This window comes from Erithacus rubecula, assembly GCF_903797595.1.
Source record: "Erithacus rubecula genome assembly, chromosome: 2".
In the NCBI taxonomy this organism is placed as follows: domain Eukaryota; kingdom Metazoa; phylum Chordata; class Aves; order Passeriformes; family Muscicapidae; genus Erithacus; species Erithacus rubecula.
Genome location: NC_136685.1, coordinates 21,021,560 through 21,046,610, shown reverse-complemented (window position 1 = coordinate 21,046,610; position 25,051 = coordinate 21,021,560). Strand labels below are relative to the sequence as shown.

The 25,051-nt window shown below is 33.8% G+C and overlaps 1 protein-coding gene across 1 annotated transcript in view; it reads left to right on the top strand.

The window, feature by feature from the left end:
- Window positions 1-25,051, top strand: part of CSMD1 (CUB and Sushi multiple domains 1) — a 1,041,152-nt gene that overhangs the window by 723,926 nt on the left and 292,175 nt on the right. The window contains 3 exon segments of the mRNA XM_079329059.1: window positions 1,132-1,219; window positions 7,798-7,922; window positions 8,995-9,116. Coding sequence (XP_079185185.1) covers window positions 1,132-1,219; window positions 7,798-7,922; window positions 8,995-9,116 — 335 coding nt within the window.

Here is a 25,051-nt window from a genome sequence, read left to right as displayed (position 1 = left end):
GCGGGACCCTGCAGGTGCATCCCTGTGGTTCTGCAGGGGCTGCAGGGGCACAGCTGCCTCCCAGTGGTCATCACCACGGGCTGCAGGGCAATCTCAGCTCCAGTGCCTGGAGCAGCTCCTCCCCCTCTGTCTGCACTGACCTTGGTGTCTTTCACACATTCTACCCTGCTTTCCCTTGATTTCAATTACAACTGCACAGTAACTTTTGTTTTCTTCTGAAGTCTGTTATCCCATAGGTGTTACCACTATTTCTAATTGACCCAGCCTTGATCAGCAGCAGATCCATTTTGGAGCTGCCTGGCATTGGCTCTGCTGGACATGGAAGAATTCTCTGGCAGCTTCTCACAGAAGCCACCCCTGTAGACCCCTGCCACCAAAATCTGGCAATGCAAACCCAATGCAGTCTTAATGTCAGGTTTTTTTCTTTTTGCAGCTGGACACACCGTATGTGTATATGTGCAGGAAAAAAGCACATATGTGTTTGGGTTTTCTGTAAATTCAGTGTTCTGCTTTATATATTTTGTTTATAACAAATAACTCCACGTTTTCTTTTATTTCCATTTTAGGAATGTAGTAGGATAAAAAGGGAAGATAATGTTCAAGCTGTTTTGAGAGTACCATTATTTTATATTTATATACATATAAATTTAGAGACATAGATCATTTAATTATCTGACAGTCTGGAAGAATGGAGACCCAAAAGAGTAGAACAGTATAAGATACCTTGTCTTTCTATTCTTATCTGAAAACAAAAAGTAGAGATTTGAGCCTCACATTCAGGAGCACATATTCTGCTGGCTACAAATGCATTTTCCAGTATTTTATATATTTTTGAGATTAACTTTATCTTCAGTCAACGTAGTGACTGGTCAAAAGTTGTACTTAATCATTGCATTGTGCCTTGTGAGGATTTCAGAAGGTGATTTATAACAAAAAAAACTCATAACAAATGAAAATAAATAATGCACCAAATAAATAAACTACGTGGGGATTTTTTTTAATAGTTTCAACTGGTTCAAGAAAAAATGGTAAAATATGGTAGCATTCAGACAATGGAAGCTTATGTATGGGAAATGTAAAGAGTCATCTTTAGAACTGCATGTCTAATATACTTTTTCCTTTACTTTGCAGTGACCCAGGGTGGGGATGCAATTGCATCTGATACATGTCCTGATCCTGGAATTCCTGAAAATGGGAAGAGGGTAGGCTCTGACTTCAGGTAGGCACATTTAGTTTTCTATATGACCAAGAGGAAAATAAAGGCAGAAAATACTGGCTTAAACTGACAGAGTCAGGATACAACCTGACACCTTGTTGGTCAGGGTGGTGGTAGCACTCTGATTAAATGGTTGCTGTAGTCCTGTTGAAGTGATAGATGTGCCTCTGTTGAAGCAGTAGTCCTGTAGAAGGGTTTGATCTCCTTCTGAAGGTCCAGTGGTGGTTATGTAGCTCTTTTCCCCTGGGAATTCAGTAGGTAGGGATGTTGTGGTGTTCAGAACGTCAGATTACACCCAGCAGGAATTCTTGGCTCCTCCCACTGGGTGGAGCATCTCTCAATAAGATGATGTAATTTTATAAGTCCTGCGGTGAGGCTTGGTGGCCCATTAGCAGAAGATATCTCCCTGGAGGGAGTTATCAGGGATGAGTCCTGGAGGAGGTAAAGATCACTGCCCTACCTGTTTTTAAGTTTATGAGGATGGTGATAGAATATAGACTTCTGGTTATATTTTACATTGTAACATAAGACAGATTGTAACTATGGATGTATATAATTTCCCTAGTTTTAAATTTATTTATTCTTTGTAAAAATGGATTAATCGATCTGCATATCTTGTCTTGTTTTGGCTTGAGTTGTTTTTTTTGTTTTTTTGTTTTTTGTTTGTTTGTTTTTTGTTTTTTTAAATCAATGCATTTAAAATAGGAATTTTAGAGCATAATAATCTCATCTATGGAGAAAAAGCAGAACTCTGTGGACAACATAGAAGAAGAAGCAGAGAGTATTGTCTGTTTTCCCACTTTGTAAAATCTGTTTAAAAGTTTGGGGAACATAGCAGATTCAGTGTCTGAGGCTGTGATGAATGCCATCTCCAGTTTTTTCTTGTTTTCACCTTTTTGTTTTATTAAAAAAGACAAGGTCAAATGGACCCCTATGGAGAAAGGAGGAAGTTTGTTCTTTCCCATAGAGGAAAAAAGGCAGACTTGAAGGTACAATAGAGAAAAGGGTCAAAGGAAGGAGATGGGTGCCTCCAGCTCATGCAGAGATTTATAAATTGCTCAGCAGAAAATGGACAGTCAGACCGAAGAGACAGGAAAAATTCATAGGAATTAGAAGGAATTTTGCTAAGTTCTCTGCAGCACTAGAAAGCAAATTAATACAACTTGCTTACTGAATCAAGGCTCTTACAGCCCAACTGACAGGAAAAATAAATCAAATATTTATTCTCTTTCTGACTGACATACTTTTAAATTTTTTCTCCATTTGTCTTCAAAGGAGTTTGAGAAATCATAAAGAATGCCAACATTAAAACATTTGGTTATATGCAAAGCCATGGCTTCAGTGTCAGGGCAGCAGTTCAATGTGTTTTAAAATATAATAATGGAAGGAAATAAGTTTTAAATTAATAGGCTAGGGACACAAGTTTTCTAAATGTTTGCTGACATCCTCCTCTGTGTGTTCTGGTTCAACTTGTCAGGCACATCTATTGCAAATGAAATTGTGTGATACTAAAATATATACAAAAAGTATGTATTTGCAGTCCAAAGGGCTGTTGTTTTGGGAAAAGAAATGTAATTTCTATTTAGGTCTTTATTAATGTTTGATGTATTGCCGAGAGAAGCATCAGGAAGTGGAAGACTAGGTAGAAATGGGATGTTAAAATATAACTCTTTCTCAAGAGGTATTAAAGTGCCTCTGTGTATTCATCCAATGCTTCCAATGCTATTTTGGAGGGTATTTTACATGACTGCTTTTGCAGTCATGCCTCAGTATCCCTCCTCTCTTTTTCTTAGAGGTCTCTCCTCTAAAGCCATAAATGATGCAGAACATGCTCCTTCTGAATTCCTCCAAATAAAATAGTTGAAAGAATTAGGGTCAGTATCTAGGATCACTTTGTTATCAGTGGAGAGAGAAAAGCATTACTGGAAAGAGTTAACAGTGACAGGACTAGAGACAATGGAAATAAGGAGGGACATGGTAGATTACAACTAGATTAAGATTTAACCAAAAAAAAAAAAAAAAATTTACTATGAGGTTAATAAAATATTGAAGTTTGTGAGAGAATTTGTGAAATCTATCTCCAGGGAGACATTCAGAACTCACCCAAGCAGATCTCTGAGCCCTTTCTTCCAACTGGGTTTGCTTCAAATGCAATAGATGTCCTCTTCCAATCTAATTTATTCTGTGAATCTATAAATGTCATATAGATTTTATCATATACTGTTCATGATATGCTGTTGGCCAAACAGACTTCCATCTAGTTGTGGTCCAAATCAGTGGCATATGAACAATTTCAAAGAAACAGCAACAGCTCTAAGAGCGCTGATAACTCAGAAGAAAGAAAATTACTTCTTTTCACCTCTAGGGGGTAGTCTGTATATTGAAAGAGAAACAGAACAAACATAGTTTTGGTGGAACAGGTTAAAAGATCCAAAATGTGTGACCCAAACGTGGAAGAGCTCAACAACAAATTTCCCAGCAATGCTGAAAATACCAAGAGGGAAAACCCAAAAGAACCTTAAAGCCCAAAGTATATTTTAGATATTCAAGAGAATAATGTCAAAGAACATTGCAAACCACAGATAACTATGTTTTGAACACAGTCTCTTAGGAATTAATGTGGGTTAAAGGTACCTTAAATGCCTGGAGCTTACTTATGAGCAATTCTTACACTCACTAAACTGTCAGGGTGAGGCTTTGCCTCCCTCCTTCATCCCATCCAGCCTCTTATAATATTTTCATTTCATAAGTGTATCTTACTGTGTATGGGGAGAAAGGAATGCATAAGGTGTTCTACAAGCAGCATCATGTGGCATAAGATAAATAAAACATTTTGTACACTTTGATTACATTAATTGTGTGCATGTTTTGGGCCTCCAGTTCTGAATATTATTTGAGTAAAATGATAACAGTTTTTCTGCCCAAACATTATTCATTATCTGAAAACTCATCATGCAACAGCAGCTGCTTTTCATGTACTTTAACATTTGTTAGCATCTATTTAAAACACATCTATCTTAAAGTTAACTGTCTAAATCTAGATGTATATTTAAATAGAGAATTTAGCTGGAATTTGGTTTTTGTTTCTCTGAAGTGACAAAACAAGCTCTTCCATTGGAGAAGGGGAAATAATATTTGCTGCTGCTTGCATTTCCTCAGTGTAATAAAAGTACTCTAGAGAGTAAAGAAAGGCAGTGTGGGTTTTGGAGTTTTAAATTTTTTTCCTTTTCTAAGTGGCAGGTATAAACACCAGAAGGAGCTATTGTTCTTGTCAGGAGAATGACAACTGTGAATATTAATCTGAACTAAAACATGTGAAAATGCACATTATTCGAAATCTTTTCCAGTCTGCTGAAAGACATGTTGTAAGTGGGATTGATGGAAAGGCAGAGGGTTTATTTTCAAGACAGCCTGAGACCCAACTGATTCATGATGACAAGTTCTTTGAAAAGGGTTTCATCGTTTTCAGCATAATAATGCATTCATTCTAATATCATAAAGCAAACAAAAAGGTACTGAAATCTTAACCTTTTCATTCTGTCCTCCTGCCACGCTTCTACTGTGCTCATTTCAGGAAGTAGGGAGATGATTTTCAGTGATCTTAAGGCAACTCAATGGATATTTGGATTCATTTTGGGGGAGAAGTGGCAATTCAGACTTGGCTAGAGTCATTAGAACATCATCAATACAATTTTGAGGTCAATATAATGTTTTATATTTATGTGAGATTTCAAACCAGTAGATTGTTTAAATTAAATATGAAATGGATCTAAGTAATACTCTTTCAGCTTTTCTTAAATATTGTATGACGTGTGGTAATGTGGAAGCGCAGTCATTTTCCAGTTTCACCAACACTTGTAAAACAAATGGCCCTTAAATTTCAAAAAGAGATTTCAGAAATTGAATTGTTTTTTATATTAGTATTTTTTAAATTACTTTCTCCAGTCAAATTCTAGCCTTCTTTATAGTCTCCCACAAATTGCATTCAAATTTAAAATAGAAAAAGAAAAAAATGAGAAGATACTTCTTCCCTGTGTTTAAAGTTTCAGAGAGAAGTAACAAAACAAAAAAAAAAAGTCTTCCAGTGCCCATAGACTTGCTCAGTGACTAGGGAGGTAGAGATGCCAAAAAAAAAAAACCAAAAAAAACCCCAACCCAAACAAATCAACAAAACCCACTCAGCACAATTAAAAACATTCATTGTTAACTAGTGGGTAGCAAATGAACCAGTCATTTTCTTTGCAATCACATATCAAACAAGCTACAAGACATCTTCAAAAGGATATCTCCTTTTTAAATGGGAAACTGTCAAGCTTAATCAATGGAGATACTCAAAACTTTGAATGTGTGATTAGTTTTATTGCAAACAGTGATCCAGATGCATCCTCCCTCCTAAGATGCTTATTTAGATCCATAAGGAGTTTGGAGGACTTTGTGTCCCTACCTTGCTCTTCAGTGTGACGTTTTTTGTTGTGTTTATTCTTTGTGTTGTATTCAGCATATTTATTTTTTACCCCTTAGTTTGTGTTCAGACATTTCAAAAGATTATACCCACAGTGTAAAACATATGAAGTTCCCACTAATTGTCCTTACATCCTTAGATTCAAGGCATTTCCAGAGCTTTAGGAAAACAAACCAACAAAACAGCCCTCTGAGATATATACTTTGTAGAATGATGTTGAAATAAATTGAATTATTTTAAGTGTATAGCTTAAATTAGTATGTAATGTTTTATGCATACATTAATAAAAACTTTAGAAGATTTTGATCTACATTGATCAAAACTCAATCTAAACATAAAATACTTAACTACCTTCATTAGACATAAAAATATTTATATTCCTTCTATTCATTTCCCCCCATCCCTTTCTTTTATTCTCGGGGGAATGTTCAGGTATTTTATTATAATTATAAAATGCTGTTGCAGATATCCAGTAATGATACACTGTATTTGTATGTGCATAGATTTGTAATTCTCCTTAGGTGCCTTGATAGTAGCAAACTTAAGGGAAATGTTGGTTTCCACATTGCTTCACGCAACACTACTCCTGTAGGTTGTTGTTTATCCAATATGATTTTTAAATACTTTAGTTCTCAATTTTACATTTATCACTGCTAGGTAGCCACTTGGGGTTTATTCCCCTCTCTCCTTAGAAAAAGAAATACAGAAATCCTAACTCCAGAAAATAGGAGAAAATTCATTAAAATAGGTGGTTATGGCATTAAAATATCTGATTATCGAGTTATGTTTTCTTTAACAATAAAATAAACTTATTTTTATTATTTAAGGTATTTATTTAGAAAAATACTTGGTCTCTTTTTCTGGGGGTTTTAAGAATATTCTGAAGATTATGTCAAGTATAAAATAAATACAGTTTTAGCAACTTACATTACTCTTGAAGAATTTCATGCATCTTGCATGAATTATGGAAGAAAAGGGCTCAAGAACAAAGTGATAGGAAAACTACTTTTTAAAGCTTTTCTAGATTTGAAGCATCATACTACAATGTAAAAATTAACCAATAAAAGAAAAAACCAATCCTATTAATATTTCCTGATAGAGTAAAAAGGACTATAGAAACACATAATAATATTGATAAATAATATAGTCAGTGTTTGTGAGATTCTCTGCAAAACTAAAAAAATACTTGTCTGTGAAGGGTGGGAATGAGCTGGGTGATAAAGAATGACATTATATGCAGTTCTTCACAGCACAATTTTAAGCTTCCTGACTGCCATATAGCAATCCCCTGGTGTTCAGGACTCAATAACTTACAGAGACCAAACTGAGAAATCTGCTTTATTGAGTTCACTTAGTTCATGACATGAGTCTATCAAATATAGATTTAAAAGTGAAAGAAAATGAAAAACAAAACCACTTAATTATGACAGGGAACAAAGAATGTCACAAATAATAAATGGAGCCAGATATGTAAATACTTTTTAAGAGAACTCTGTGTTTTATAGACCACAAGTGTAAACTTAAAGTTTTTTAAAGTCTTCCTAACAATTGGGCAGCATAAATAATTACGAGGGGACACATTTTAGTGCCACAAGTGTAACAGTCAAATTTCAGTCCTAAAAAATTTATAGTTTAATGTAATGTTTAAGAGGAAATTTCAGCAGATCAGGAATATTTAATGAATTATTGCATTGATTTAAATTAATATTTCCTGGCTGTATGTGTTGAAAAACTTCCATGTCTAATTGCTTATTCTCTCATTTGAATAAATACAACAATATTGAAATTCTTCATTAAGTAAGCTCTGTTGCCTGAAAAAATCCTGTTAATTTATTTTCTTAGGTATATATTTATCTATGTATTCACTGAAGTCATACTGTAAAAGAACACACTTAGTGTCACAATTGTTTTGTGCTCCTTAAAAGGTAGGCAAGCTGAATAATAGATCTTTTCCCTAGAGTATACTATTTTTTTATGAATACAACATTGACGGAGTAGAATTTTGCACCTGAATGTCTCTGTTTGGATCTTGAAATATTGTCAAAGTTGGCAATATTTGCATTTGTTTGAGGACACTGACATTACAATATATTTAATTCCGTCTTTCTTTCTCCCCTAGGGTGGGTGCTAGCGTACAGTTTTCCTGTGAAGACAATTACGTGCTGCAAGGTTCCAAGAGCATTACTTGTCAGAGAGTGACAGATACACTGGCTGCCTGGAGTGACCACAGGCCAATTTGCAGAGGTAACTGCTATTCTTTGGAATTTTTTTGTGAAGTTTCGAAGGGTAATTTATGGTTTCTGCTGCAGTGAAGCTCAAAACTAAGCAAACTAAAACAGGGAACTATATCTCATGTATGTGTGTATATATGTTTATAAATGTACAAAGATTTTTATGTAGATTGAAGCATGCAGTCAAATGTGTAGAAAAAGTGTTAGTTTTGGGAGCTAATTTCTTTTAAGTAGTTTTAATTTCACTTAATCTTCCTTTTGCCATGATAAACTTACTTTCAGTAGAACTAATTAGTTAAGTTTGTGGGGTTTTTTTTCTAAATTAATTCCCAAATATGAGATTCTCAACATTATACTGTATTCCTATCAGTCCCCAATATTTACTTAGTCCTGATTTTTCGGTAAATTCCTCTCTGTTCATCCATTTTACTCAACTTTAAATAAAACCTGACCTTCTAACTTAGTTCTAAATGTTTTTGCATCTAGACATCCTTGCTATAACTGAGGTGTACAGGAAAAAAATAAAGAATGGCTCTCTATGTACAGAACTTTTTATCTCAGAAGAAAAATTATTTTGACTTGCACATTTAGACTGTACATGCTGATAAGAGCCTTGACCCTTGAAATGGGCTTACCTTATATTCTCCTAGAATCAGACAACCTACAAACCACCACCATTAATTGGAAAAGAGAAAAGAAATCATAAAACCTGTTAGAGATATTTTTATTGTCATTTTGAGGTAGATAGAAATGATACTTTTTGTACACACCAGAATCTTATACCAGAATGCCAGAGTACTAGGACAGCAAATTATATTGGTTTAAGAAACACTGGAGGATTTGTAATGCCTGAACTTAAACTTTTTGTTTGTTTGTTTGAGAATGAGCTAAAATATCATCTCCTTTATATAAAACTCATATACTTCTTTAGAAAGTTTTCATTACCTAGTTATTTTGCAATTCCAATTTTTTTTTTTTTTCTCCTGCTGCCAGAAGAAGTTGCTAATGCTGTGGCAGTTTTATGATATTCATTTTAAACAGAACATCCTGTCGAAAGCAATCTGGTTTGTTGGTTATCATTTTAGCTAGAACATGTGGTTCTAATTTACGTGGACCGAGTGGCATTATCACATCGCCAAATTATCCAGTTCAATATGAAGACAATGCACACTGTGTGTGGGTCATCACAACAACTGATCCAGAAAAGGTATGGTTTTTCTCTTCTCACAAGTGAAATGGCAGTTTTGAATTTGTCCTAAAAATATCTCATATGTATTTGCACTAATGCATGAACACATGCAAGTCTGTATATTCATTTAAACACAATAAGGAACAGAGTAGAGTCGTTACAAAAATACATTGGACACCAGAGGGGAAAAAACAGCATTTATGAAAATGTCCACTCAGAGTAATAGGTCTAACATAAAACTTTCAAGTTTTAAATACATTTTAAAATGAAATGCAGAAAATCAGAATCCAAATTCCACATTGCAAAATGAGTTAATAGTGAATTTTCATGTAGTGCCTTGATATTTAATCACTGTTGAATCTTAAAATAATGTTTCTTGGCATAAAAACTGGATATTGCATGTAAGTATTTTGACTGCATTGTTAGTTGTTTTACTACCTACATAATTTCTTTTCAATCCACTGTTTCCGAGTAATGAGTCTTAATAAATACATATTAATTAGTCATGTAATTAAGCTCAATATAGTGGTCATAACAGAATATTAACTGTTCTTTCTGAAAAATCAGTAAAGGACAGAGACCTGTAGGAAAAAAAAAAAAAAAAGTTAAAGAAGTACTTTATTTATATTGTACTTCCGTGTAATGAAATGCTGAATAAATTAATTATGTCAGGGAATGCACAATCTATATGTACTTTCACAATTACAAAGTGTGTATTTGTTTAGCAGCTTTTTGGAAGACTGTATTCTTGACTTCTTTAAAGCAGTTAAGGAAAAGATGTATATTTTACCATGAATAAATGAAAATGCTTAGCTGCAGAAAAATTTACTGCATGCTTTCATAGCATATTTTTTAAAATGTAAATACTATTCTTAATTGAAGTTAATTAAGCTCATTTTTTTCTTAAAGGGGATTCAGTGGGGTTCAGTAAAGATATGTATTCAGGAAAAATGGGCAAAGGTACAAAACTACTATATTGAGAGATTTTTACTGTAGTGGGACTTCTCACTAAACAGAAAAAGCTGTTTTTCTGTTGCAAACTGAACTATTATATTTTTTTTTGAATAGCCATTAGATATGAATATTTCTCCTGGAAGGCCTTTGACTTTAAAATCATTGCATTTTGTTTGAATTTCTTTGCATTTTTAAATATCGAAAAGCATTTAAATTATTGAAAATGCATGAAAATTTAATCTACTCAAATTTATATTCGGTAGTGTATTGTCTTGTAGATTTTGCAAAATGCAATATATTTTTGTAAAGAGAAAAATTGTGTGTTTAAAAAGTTAAATTCCTGCTAATAGAGAATAGTATCAGCATCTTCATGCTTTCTTTATTCAGGTAATTTTTTTTTTTCCTTGAGTTTTCAGGAATTTAATTAAGGAGTAATTTTCATATTTATAATAAAATGAAGATTTAGCTATAATAGTAGAAAAATTGGTACTGACTGTGCTATTAAATTGTCCAGTGCGTGTTTTCTGGGGAGATTCTAACTTACCTGTGAAAAACAGTGAACCTCCATCTACTACAATAATGCATAAGTTGTCTTCATTCTATACAGTGTATCGCTCTCAGTGAATTTAGAATTTTAGTAGTGCAGAACTTAATGAGATTGTGTGGATTAATTTGTTATGTTCACTCGGCTTGAAATTACACTACACTTAAGCAGTGTTCTGTGTGCAGGTTCCTCTTTCATCAGACACAAGAATACACAGGAGGAATTGCACACCCAGACAAATTAAGTTATGGTCAAAATTAAGAGGTCTGAGTGAACACTTGGAGTTTTCACCCAGAAAAAAATCAACACTTATTCAGTCCAGCTGTGTGGAAGGTGAACAGACACTGGTAATCACACTATGAGAAAGAGGTGTGACTTTTAGGTCTTTCCTTTTCAACAGGATGGGAAATATTGAATGAGTTGTCTTTTTATTGAACTTGAATTTATCTAGCAGTGCAACCAAGGAAGAATTATCTTGATTTAATGTTTCTTGAAAAGACTGTAGTTGCTTTGGGACCATGATGACAGTAAAGGTGAAGTCTTAAAATCAGACTTATTTAATGCTTATCATTGGGTTGTTTTCACATTAAGTCTACATCTTTACCGGTATTGGGACTTCTATCCCCAAACAACTGCATCTAGAGTTAATACACACCCTTTCAGTTAATAAAAGATGTGAAAGAAAATCCTTTTACTTTACAGATTATCTGATTGAATGGAGCACTGCTTTAAAAAAAAAAAAAAAAAATCTTGCTAGCATTTTGGAGCTATGAACTTTAAAAAAATCAATTGCAAAAATAATTTTCAAGTTTCCAAAACAATGAAATTATTTTAAGACATGCTGAAAGTTTAGCAGATTTTCACCCCTGACTTTTCTTGGAGTTATGAATGACAGAACTCTTGAAAATTGAACTGTGTGTTACTGGTCTGATTTTAAGATGACTTTGAGGAATCTACCCTTTTGACTTGCAGATTCGAAAATAGTTATCAGAATGCTTAGGTTCCTGTTGACTTTTCTTTTCTAAGGAGGCAGACAGCTCATGGGACGTTGTTGCTCTGTATTTTAAATTACTTTTGACTTACTCTAAAAGTGAATTTGTATCCTTTTATCAGGTCAGTTTGCAAGTAGAATTTTACAATTTAAAATAGTGTTTAAACGCAACATTCAGTGCATTTTGAAGATGATAATGGCAGTTAAGGAGGTTTCCAAGGAGGTTGCCTTCAAAAAAAGCAAAAACAAACCACCCCCCAAAAAAATGCCAAACAAAACCAAAAATAAACAAAAAACCCCAGCAAAACAAACAAACAATACCCCCCCGAAAAAAAAAAAAAAAAAAATTCCCAAACACATAATAGGCTGGTATATTTTAACTTTTTTTTTCATATATATGGACACATTTTCCAAATTTTGTATTCTGGTGCTGGCAGGGGGAAGATTTTTAATGCCAACCCAAAAGGAAAACGAATTTCGACATCCTATAGAGACAGTAACATAGTTCCAGGTCTTAGCCAACTATATCAAGATCATTTTTAGTTAAATGTTTTTCTAATATTTATTTACCTTTTTCTGAGCAACACAGAAATTTAAATTTGAGTCTTTTCCTCTTTAAAGATTCTCCTGCTTATTTTGAATAGTTTCTTCCTTAAACCCTTTATTTGTTTCCTCTGGATTACACTATTGAAGCTTTTGATCAGCATCCCACTGAGTCATTTATTAGAATTTTAGTACTTGCAAATACAACTTTATGGTGCTCTTCTGACTGCGTGAACTACATGCAATAATTCTTTACAACTCTTCATTGTTTTAGGTCTTCAGTTATGTACTTTCTCAGCTTTCTAGAATCTGTTACTTTGAAGTCTTTTGAGGGTTTATGAATACTGATGCGTACTCTTTACCTCTTTCTTATGTTGGCATAATCTTGTTAGATTATGCACTAATCATGCCTCTACCCCTTGCTGTTCCAATTCCTTCTCCAGACTGTGGATACTTACTGTTTTGGATTTCCTGCTGCTTTCATTGTTTTATGATAACATTTAAAGGGCTCCATTTTTCAGACCCAGTGTGTATTGGATAGCAAGATTTTTTTGCATTATTGCATTGTTGCTTCAACAATGATATCTAATTTTGCCCAGTATTTTCCTGACTGATTACCGATTGTGGTATAGTAGATTTGCTGTGGGCTGCAATATTGCTAAGTTTAATGACCTGGTAAATAAAGACTGTGTCCCAATTACAGGATTTTTTTTATTGGAGGGTGTACTTTCTGCACTGTAGAAAGCACAGATATATTAAGTATTTGTATTAGCCTAGCAACTTCTTTCTATATATAGTAAAAGTTATTCACTAAAATTGCCCCAACTGAAGACATTTAAATTAAAAATAGTGAGAGTGGAAAACTTCACATACAGTTTTATAGGTCTGAACTCTCTCGTATTTGTATAAAGTGGGATTATATCCCAATATGTTGGTATAAAAGTATGTTGGTATAAAATGGTATTTCTGATTTATTGCCTTTCAAAGCACATAGCTGGGGAACTTCAAAACAACATTTTCATTCAGGAAATCTTCCCCACTTCACACCTAGGGAATTCACATCCAGTTGTTTTTGAGATAATTTATTTTAAGATAGTTCATTCTTGCATTGTGGTCTAAAGGAGCAGTTTAACTAGGTAGCATATAATAATATGCAGGAGGTTTTAAGTGAAATTATCTTTATGGATATGAATTATCTTGATTATCATGAATATGAATTATCATGGATATTAATTACATTAATTATTTTCCTGATACATGGATTGTTTCAAAAGTTTGTGTTACTCAGACATGATCTGTTAGTGACACTGGTCTTCCATAAAAGTAGTTTATGCATATATAATATTCTGCAATGAATTCAGAACCTGTGTTTCATCCAATTAGGAGGTTTAATATTAGAGTGGGATTTTTGCCCTTAAATAGTTTCTTCAAAGTTTGATTATAGACAAGGCTCCTGTCCCTACAAATGGCTGATCAGATCATCCTGCCACACGTAACACCTGCAGAACCTGTGTAGTGTAACTGTACTCTGAATGGGGAAGAACCTCTTCCTGAGCACCAAATAGCTCATCCTTAAGAGATTATTACCATAATCCTAACAAAATTGATTTTTATATGTAGACTTTTCCTCTCTTACTCTATGGATTATGGTAATAATCTCTTAAGGATGAGCTATCTGGTGCTCAGAGCATTTTTTCCCAAACCAGTTGTATAAAGAACTGCTTAAATATTTTCCCTTTCAAAAATTTCTTCCCAAATTTGCCCTAAACCAGGACACAATATAAGGATGAGATCTGTAACTTTCAACATCTTAAAATCTTGTACAAGACTTCTAGGTTAGCCTTGGTTTCTTAAGTCTTAAATATATTTCAAAAACAAAGAAACCAGTTTGTATATTTTGGTATAATGTGCAAATGGTACTTAAAAATCGACTGGAAAAATCATGTTATATATAACTGACTCACTACAGTATGTTCATCTTAATTTTGAATTCATCTGCTTAATTGCAACATACAGCTCTATATACCTGTTATTAAAAGAATAGATATATTGTGAAAAAGCAAGCACAGTTTATTTTTAAAATAATATATTTGTGATGGTTTTGTGTTTTATGTATACTTATTGGAACATTATGATTTTTATCATAATCACATATCACAATGGTGATATTTCTACCTTTCAAAAAATCATGTGAGTAAGATGTTAGGGCTGGAGCAGAAGACACTTCAGAACACTGAAGACATGTAGAATGGAATTTGATTTTCACATATGTGTGAAAATGTGCAATATCTGATTATGTTTGTACATCTGTCAAATAGTCAGTAGAATCAAAACAGTGTTTCACCTCCTTGTAAAGCAGTTCACTATAGGCTGATCAACTAAACCAATGCTGGGCTTTGCTTTCTCTTACCATATCAGAACCAAAGGGGATTTAGACATTCAAAATTTCAGCCTGTAAGGTTTAGTGTACAGATGGTGGTGTGGAAGAAAGTATACTATTTTAGATGGAGGATATCATGTGCAGGTTAAATGGGAAGGGTTCCATAATGGCCATATGCTGAATGAAATAACATCACTTTGGACTGGGGTTATACCTGATTTAAATAAATTTATTGAAGAAAATCTCTTCTACATTAATACATCTGTTTCTGAGTCTGGACCTTTTGGTGAAACTGATAAACCCCAATCAAAACCATATATTTAATGTATCTTTCTATATTGAGTTACGATGTCTCATTTAAACATTAATTACAAGAAATTTTGACTCTTGGGGTTTTTTTCAAACTGTGGATGGTAATGGAAGACAGATGCATGGGATCAATACTCATTCATGATGAAAGTATCCAAGCACAAATTTCCTGCTGCACAGGAAAGTACTGTGTTTCCTGGTTGGCAAGAAAAACTAACTGAAGGAGCAATCTTAATGCCTCTAGTGTTATTTCCTGTGGTATTTGCTTTATTTTTCAGAGGCAATTTCTAACATTATGTGCCAAAAACACCCAAACACTTAAGGTCATTGTCACAAATACAAGCTGACACTGATTATTTCTTATTCCTTACCTTCCCTCTGACCTTCCTTTCATGCTGTTTTTGAGCAAAGAAGACTAACTACTGAGTCTTATCTGTCTTCAGTATCTTGTATTTGCTTTCAGGATATTAGCTAGATTCACACTACTGAGATTTAGCTGTAGGGTGTGAATTTTATGAGCCTCATATGGATCTAAGTATGACATTTTGAGTTGGAAATAACAATTTAGGGGAAAAAACAACCAGTAAGACTCCTGGAAAGAAACTATAGAAGCATACACATGAAAGAATGGAAAAGCTAAAGAAGGAGGCTTAGCAGTATATTTGGTGTGATATTGTCTTTGATTTTACAGTAAGTCCATAATTCAGACAAGCAGTTGGAATGTATTAGATGGTAAAGCAAAGCTCAAAGCCAACAAAGTTTTCAAACAAAGTATAGAAAAAAAGTATCAACAAAAAAAGCAACAAACAAATCAAGAATCAAAACCTTCAAAATGACCAAAATTATTTTGTTCAATACAAAAATGTATGCAATTTTGAAAGCTTTAATGCATCTGTTTCCTCATTCTCTAATACCAGATCATTAAGGACCCTTTCCAAAGAAAGCAAAATGTAATATTTTCACTGTGATATATTTCTTCTGTATCTGCTTGGGTCAGAATTATATAAATCCATTATTGTGACTCTTTAGTTGAATACTTAATGCAGCAAAAGTATTTGCCTTTCTCATAGATATTTTTTCAGACTGTGTATCTGAAAATGTCTTCATTATTATGGCTTGTATCTTGCAAAACAAAACCAAAGCATATTCATATTTGAATTTTTTATTTTATAGCTAAGAAAGTCCTCTACTCTAAAAAATACACCTCTCCCCCTCAGAACTGTTTAATATATAAGTGCTTTTTTGTTTTCCAATTACCAGAGATAGTCTTTCAAAATTAAAAAGGGGGAAAATGAAACTATAAAAAACTATGTACTGCTTCACTTTCATCATTGGCATTTATTATCCAGCCACTGTCATATACATACTTCACTTGTTGCTAAGTGTTAGATTGTTGCCTCCAGCTTTTTTCTTAGAGAGAATTTTATTAGCTGCTCATGCACTGCAGATTCCTCCACCATGTCCTTCCTCCCCTATGATTTGTCCTTTCATGTAGGTCTGCCTTAGTTTCTTTTTTTTTGCTGTTTTGATCTCAGTCATTACATTTTTTTCTAGTTTAGCTTTAATCTTTTCTTCTTTTTCACTTTATATACTTTCAGAAAGCAAAAGATTTGTATATAGTATTCAAGTATAGAATCCTAATGATTTTCATCATTTAAATAGAGCTTAAAAACTGATGAAAGAATGGTCAGCTGAAATGTTAACTTTTAATTTTAACTAGAACAAAGCAATAGGTTTTTATTTATAGTTTCTTAATACCATTACAATACTATTCAGCATAACAATGTAACAGTTGGTATTGTGACATATTATGCACACACAAAAAAATCTACACTCAATTTTTCCATACTAAAATGTATTCAAGCAACTTTATTAAACAGAGAATAAATTAGTCTTCCTGAGCCACAGCTGAATATATAAGATATACATAAATACAAGACACTTTCTTTCCGCATAATATAGAATTCAAATCTATGTATTTGTCATTACTCCTGAACATATATACAAATGCAAATAAACACTGGAATATTTTATTTGCACAATACAAATATATAAATAGAGCAACATAAAATCATTACTATTCTTTCATTTAATTCATGTTTGGGTTTTTTCCTGTCAGGAAGTAATCCTTACAGAGCATGCATCACATGAGAACATTCTGGAACTGTATTAATAAATCCTACAATTCAATCTCCACTTAGTTTTCCTACCTTGCTTGTTCTAAAAGTCAGTTGTAATTCTCTTGATAAGAACTATTAGGTTTATTCACTATAAAATTGTTAACTTTGTAAATCAAAAATTTCAAAACATTTTCCCATTTTTCCTGGAATGTTTGCAGCTATTGATACTGTATCATACTGGAAAAATGTCCTTGAATTTTATATGTTTCTTTCTTTTTTTTCCTCTGCATTATTTTCATTTTTCAAGTATTCTGCATAAAATATCTTTGCACAGACACTGTGCAGCCTAATGGGGGTGGCAATGAAGATGGCATAGACACTCATTTACTGCACAAGGAGGGAAAATGCTATAGAGTATTTTATGCTTGTGTAGTTCTTTATTGCCTCACAAAGTGCATTCATTTGCATTGTCTTGGAACATGAATGGTTGGTGTTCTAACCATTTATTTTCTGTTGTAGATCATTTATTTGGTACATTTTTTACTGGAAAAAATGTCAGCTGATAACTTCTAGGGGAATAATTGGAAAATCTGAAAAGTCACAGGTTGCATAGTGAACTGTGTGTATATACACAGTAAAAACAATAGCTTATTCTAAAAATATGAATATTTTCTGATAATTATTGCTTTAACACTACTATAGATTTGGTGTTGATATCACAGTAAATAGAAACCTGCAAATATTTGCATAATAATTGTTTTGGGACTTAATTTAATGACCTCACTTTGAAATACAAAACAGGAGCTTTTTATTTTTAAGTAAATAAGTATTATAGAGAGTAATAAATGGAGGACTAAATTATTAGTAAGATGCAAATTGAAGATTTCAGGAAGATGGTGTTAAAGGGGGAGGATTGATGCAAATCTGCTAATTGAAATTTTTACTTAGCCTTGAACTATAGCTGGATTTGTAGTAAGTTATGATAGAATGAAAAGGTTTTCAAAGTGTCATGTGGCAAATTAGCCCCACTGGGGCTGATATGATAGCTAAGATAGCATGGGAAAAATAAGCTCCAAGGGTCCCTCCATATTTTAAAGTGTTTATTTTATAGTGCACTGCCTAAATTAATTTTACTTCCTTAGGGTTTTTCTATCTTCAAATTAAACTTCTCAAATGGTGTTGGCCCTTTTAAGAGGAAATTTTCCTCTTGGCTTTCATTAAGTTAAGAAAAGCCAGAATGTTCAATGCTTAATGTGATATGTGGACAATGAACTCATACATGTAAAAAAAAAAAAAAAAAAAAATTGGAAATGTGAATTAAGAGTTTTGGCTGAAGCTTTTTAGCAAACACAAAATGACACAAAAATGTGATGCAAGTTTAAAGTAAACAGAGACAAAAGTTTCAGTCCTGAAGTGTGATCTCATCAAGAATCAAGGCAGGCATTAATACAGCTTATGTATATTGTGAAAGGATTAACATAGATTAGCAGGCTGATTTGTCAGCTACTTGATCCAAGAAAGACATGGATAGACTTGAAGTATTTTAGAAAAGTAGCAATGGTTCAGCACTTGGTGGATTTATTAAAGTAGTTAAGATGCATGATCATCGCCAAACCCAAGATCCTGGTCCTTCCTAGCCTCAGTTTCAGTTGGCCTGCTTTAAGCATTCAGTAGTTGAGCACTGATGTGATCTACAGCACAGTAACCGACTTTCCACACAATCTTCTAAGCATAGTTTTCAATTTAGCAGGTAATATCTAAAACTCCTTGAGTTTATGAGCCTTAAAGTCTGTATCAGTCAGTCACATGTCTATGTGTTAATCACTTTTTTAAGAATTCTAACTATTAACTAATAGTTAATTCACCAACAGTATGCAGAAAAAAGTTTAGCTACCCTTTTAAAAAATGCCCTTGTGTTTCTAAAAATATCACCCATAAAGTTCAAAGTGAGAATAGCCTTTACACATCAGATCTACAAGTGCTTTGATGTTAATTTACTGTACTAGAAAATAAGTGGTTTTTATCACATTTTAAGCCAATAGTCTGACTCTATGAAGATTTTTTTTTTTTGCATTATTGGCCTGTTTTCGACAGGAAGTAACCTGTTAATTTTTTTTTTTTTTCTTCTCATTCCTTATATTTTCCAGTATTGTTACGAGATAGCATTTTCCATGCAAGTTCTAAGTTCAATTACTGGTTTCATCTCTATATCCAGGGCAAGAATGGCTTGGCCAGAGCTTGTCAGGTTGCCCAGACCATTTTCATGTAGAAATCATCTCAACATTTTACTCTTCATTTATTTATTATCTGTTATCACGGTTTCAGATTCACTGGAAAGGTAACAAGTGAAGGGCTTGCAGCATAATTCAGATTCTTCTGTAAAGACACCAGGGAAGAGTGCTGGCTAGAGGCAGGGAACATTGCTGTTTTCTGTGCTGCCATACTGTATTCATGATGGATTTGAGCAGTATAAACCAGAGTTCCAGAAAGAGTGTTTAATCATAATATCATGGGAAGAACAATTCCACAAAGAGGAGAGTACATTCATATCGTGAATGCATATAAAATAAAAGACATAATGTCACTGTAGCTTTGATTCCTATTCTTGCTAAGATTTTGGACTTATTTGTTTTTGCCAGGTAAATGTGTGTTGCATATACTTTAAAAAAATATATATTTATATCCTAAACAGAATATTTTGTTCCTTTGTGTATATATATATATCTATATATATATATATTTAGTTATCATAGGCCTTGCTATATTATTTAATATTCAATCTAAATCTCACCTGGCACAACTTGAGGCCTTTTCTTGTGCTATTGTTTGTTACCTAATACAACAGCCCTCCCCTGGCCACAACTTCCTTTCAAGCAGTTGCAGAGTGATAAGGTCTCCTCTGAGCCTCGTTTTATCCAGACTAAACAATTCTAGCTCCCTCAGCAGCTCCTCATTAGACGTTGATGCATTTAATGCAAATAAAATAATAATAATCACAAATAATAGCCTTTGTGCATGACAAACTTTCTTAAAATTTGTTGCTGGTTTCTGTTATTGAAAAACTATATGTAATGCAGAAATCTAGAATGCTATATGAAATATCACATCTGATCAAATTATCTCAAAAAATCTGCCTTTGTGATAAAAAACTCCTATAGTAAATCTCCATTTGTTCAAGATCATAGATGAATTACCTCTTATTTACTAATTGGAGTCTATTTTCTTTCACTTTCCATTTAATGGACTCTTGATTTAAAGGATAAACAGAGTCTATTTTTGAAACATTTTTTAGTGTTTTTTATCAATTGTAATTGTACTGTGTAGCCTAAAACTCATGTATTTTTTAGCTTACTTTATTAGTCTCTGGGTGCCCATGTTCACAGATTTTAATCAGTGTTTAAATCACAGAACAATATACTGATTTGGTCTTTAGAGATCTGGGGCATCTTCTTGATTACCAGTTCTAAATTGTTTAAGGGGATAGTGTATCTGCATGAAGCTCTTCCCACGTTTGTGCTCTTAAAGGTCTTGTCTTTGCACCTTTCATCATGTCTTAGAGTTATATAGTGACATCTCTATTATATTAAAGGAAGCAGACATGTTAAGATCTGTGCAGTAATTCTACTGATGCACATAAGACTGGATGAGTGGTTAGGAAGGGGGCATGGTAAAGAAACTTCCAGACATGGAAAGGCATTTAATTTCTTTCAATTGGCTTGCTGAGAAAAGGGAAAATAGAGCCTAAAGCATCACTGGCAGTTTACTGCATAAAAAGTAAAATCACAGTGGGGGTCAGGCCTTTTGAGTTTTCATGCCTTTCAGGAAAAGGAAGCATCTGTTACGATGGTCATCCCTTTCCTTTCATGATGATAGGTAAGAAGACAAATTTCTCAGCATGGTTTTCTTCTCCATCCCCATCAGTGTTAATTTTCATCATTACAGCAAAAGGAAATATTTTTAACCTGATAAAAAGCTTAGTAATTTAAATAGGTTATCACTGGAACATAATTTGCTTACTGATATTTCTGAAATATGTATAACCAAAGACCTGTGCACCCTGGTAAAGTATTCAGGATTGAAGTGAGGCATAAACAGAGGCTTCACTGCAAGAATGAAATGTAGGTTGCTCTAGTTGCTATGAAAGTTTAAAATGGAGACCAGCTCATTAGGTAAACTCACCTTTCTGCCTAAGGAGGTAAACATCTTAGAAGGAGTTCATCCATCACTAAGCAGTTCTCATTTTAAATTTGATATTAAAATAGGTGGAAAACAATGACCCATCATGTAAAATGGGAAGTTTAAAGCTGTGTAAATAAGAAATTTATATTTTCTCTGGACTTCAAGATTGATTCTTCTCATATGCCTGTCCTGTTTTGCAAAGCATAAGACCTCTCTTTTCATGGAGTTCACAATCTGTGATGGAGAGTTTTGTTCATGCAGATTTTAGCCTCGCTGCAGATGTCATTCTTCTAAGCAGTGTTCTCAATATTTATTAGTATAAGTACCTGGCAACAAGTACAAGTGAAGAAGATAAAATATTTAACTTATTTATTCAATCATAATCCAGAAGTTTCTAGAAGGAAAATCTAGGGATTTTAAGTCAAGATGAAAAACAGCTTTCTTAACTTTACAGGTATGTCTTGAAGGAACTTGCATCTGTAGAGCTTGAGCAGAATCTCAGCAGGTGGGAAATGAAAGGGAGATAGGACAAGATTCAAGTAGTACCTCCAGTTGTCCTAAGAGAATAAATTAGGCTATGTTTACATTAGCATTAGTACAGTGCACCACAAGCAGCTTTATACTGCAAAACAATTAGGGCTAAGAGCATGAGGTTTGTGCTGTGTATATTTGAGAGTTTTTACTGTGGACTGTTTCTGCTTCTTTAGGCTGAATGCCTGTTATTGTCTGGAGAACACCTTCCATCTTACTTTTATGCAAAAAGAGAGGAACCTCTCTGCTTTGAGACTGCTTTGTGATGCAAATCAAACCACAGTAAGAGCAGATGACTGGAGATTGTTTCTGAAGTGCACCCTTGATCAAAGCCTTGATGTGAATGTATTTTTAATCTCCTGGTACAAGCATCATAACACACAGAAAAGCCTGACATTTGCAGACACTTTTTACATGCAGAATTTGTTTGGGTCAATGGACAAACAAATGAAGACTCAGAAATGTCCTTTTAAGATTTTATATTATCTTCATGAAATTCAAATATGAATCCCACACAACAAAGTAGTTTCAGAACCTGCTTTATTCAGGGTATTGCCTATAATGAATATATTCTTGCTACCCCCTACTTGTTTGTTGGTTCATTCAGTTGTTTTTTTTCAAGGCGAAAAAGGCTCTTAGGTAGAGTACACACATTGGCAGAGTACACATGTCATGTTTTAATTCAGTCTTTCACACAATTAACATAATTCTTAGTATTGTTCTGTGTTACTTAGCCTTCTGTAAGGTCATTCTTTGTAATTGTAGCTTTTGAAATATTTTGTGTCTACAGTGCTTTTCACTGTAATTAGGTGATTTTAAAGAGACAGGTAGATCATATTTGCTTTATGATATCTTTCAGAAAAAGGTATTGCACGCATGCTATTACATGTGTGCAAATCTATGTGTAGAAAACTAAATGCTTGCAAAATATTTTTTCTACATTAACCAGTTATTAACTCTGTTGAATTAGTAACCTTTCTGCTCTGATGTTCTAAAGGGAAAATATGTATTAATTTTTTCATCAAGCAACTATAATCAGGGAAAGCTACAAAGTAATTCCTGAATATCTGTCCTGAAGCAGATACCTCACTGCCAGTCTGATGAATAACTCTTTTAGCTACATTTAAAACAGTGAGAGATCAATTACCTGAAGCTCCTTTAGCTTTACCAAATGGGTAAAGAACTATATTTGGGTGTTTTAGAGCACATTGCAATTACTGTATCATAGAGTTCTTACACCTTAAGTAATCCTTCTTGGCCTCCAGCTTCTGCTTCAGTAAATTGTGGGCCTCTCCCAGTTTCAGTGTCTCCAGGTAATGTGGGGAATCTACCTTAGACTTTCATATCACACTAGCCAACTATTTAGATTTATATTGAGTTCCAGCCCTAGTACTGATTTATGCAACAAATTTCTATTTACTTTTTTTTTTTTTTTTTTTTTCATTCTAAAAATGAGATTTAGAAATAGTTTTACAGATCCTTTGGACATGTTTCATTTCTGTGTGATTATTTTAGTTTGAACAATATCCATACATCTACAACTATAAGAAAAATCAGGACAATGCAAGGATCTGTGGATCTGTCAGCCTGACCTTGGTACCAGGAAATTTCATGGAGCAAATCATCTTGAGTACCACCACACAGCCCATGCAGAATCACCAGGGGTTTATATTGCGACCAGGTCCTGCTTAATGAACTTGTTCTTCTTTTGTGACAAAGTGACCTGCTCAGTAGATGAGGGAAAGACTGTGGATGTCATTTATCCAGAGTTCAGTAAGGCCTTTGACATCATCTTCCACAGCATTCTCCTAGAGAAACCCACTGCTCATGGCTTGGATGGATGTGCTCTTCACTGGGAGAAAAGCTTGCTGGACGGCTGGGCCCAGACAATGGTGATCAATGGAACTAAAACCATTAGTTTCCTCTAATGGAAACACCATTAGTGTTTCCCAAGACCCAGTATTGGGGATGGTCCTGTTTAATATCTTTATCAAGAATCTGGATGAGGGGATTGACTGCACCCTCAGTCAATTTGCAGAGGGCATCACATTGGGTGGGAGTATTGATCTGCCATGGAGTAGGAAAGATCTGCAGAAGGATCTGGACAGGCTGGATTGATGAGCTGCAGTACATGAGATACAGTGCATGAGGTACAAGGTGAAGTGCCAGGTTCTGCCCTTGGTTCACAAAACCCCAGGTAGCACAACAGGCTGGGGACAAAGTGTCTGGTAAGCTGCCTGGAAGCAACAGAGCTGGGGGTTCAGGCTGACGGCAGCTGAACACGAGGCAGCGTGTGCCCAGGTGGCCAGGAAGGCCAGTGGCATCCTGGCATGTATCAGCAATTGTGTGGCCAGCAGGACCAGGGCAGGGATTGTCCTCTTTTGTCACTTTGTCCTGGGGTTTTGCCAACTGTACGTATCTCTGGATTGCTGTTTGAAAGACAGTCACTCAAAAATTCTTTTATAAACTTGTATGAGCGCTTTGGCTTTGAAGCATTTTGGATTGCATTTATGATGGTAAGAGACTATGTTTTCAGCATAATCACTTTTCATCCATTTTTAAATTAGGAAAATCAAAATACAATTCCTGAATTAACAATAATGAGTGAAATGGCATTTTTATTACTACGCTAATTTTATCGTATTTTAGTATAATTGCTTGAAATATAACAAGCTTTATAATTCTAGTTGTACCTACACTGAGCCAGGGAATGGACCAGATTACTTACAAAGATCGTTTGCAACCTGAATGATTCCCTGATTAACCAAAGTAATTTTAACATTGGAATATTTAATATATTCATATATACATTTCTCAGGTACTGGACATTCACTTCCATTTCTACTGACAGAAGAGCGATCAAGCATGTCTGTGGCATTTCAAGTATAATAGAGTGTTTATAGACAATTTAATAGAAATCTCAGCTTTTCATTTAAGCCTTGTAAAATGTTGATTATAATTCCTGAAGAGATGTGATTATATGAACAGAAGTTTAAAAAAGAAGAGCCAGAACAAAGTATTTCTTTCAAGTTTTTGGAAAGCTTTACAATAAAATAAAAGCATTATTCAAAATTTGAATATAAATAGTTTATCACTATTATTTGGAATTAATCGTGTCTGATCTTTTCCTTGGTCAAACAGTTAAGGAATAAGTACTTAAAAATCAAGAATATTTTTAAGTTGCTAAATTAGTATTTTTATTCTAGAAAGCCATAAAAGTATTCAAATTATTTAATATTTTCAAAATTAAGGAATAACAAGGTTCATTTATTTTAAAAATTATATGACAACTTTAATTGACATGAGTAGTATTTAGAGGATACGGTTTGAGAATTTTAATATTCTCTTCAACTTTTATTTTAAGTTTACTGTTGTGCAGCTTCATCATATGGGACTCAAAGA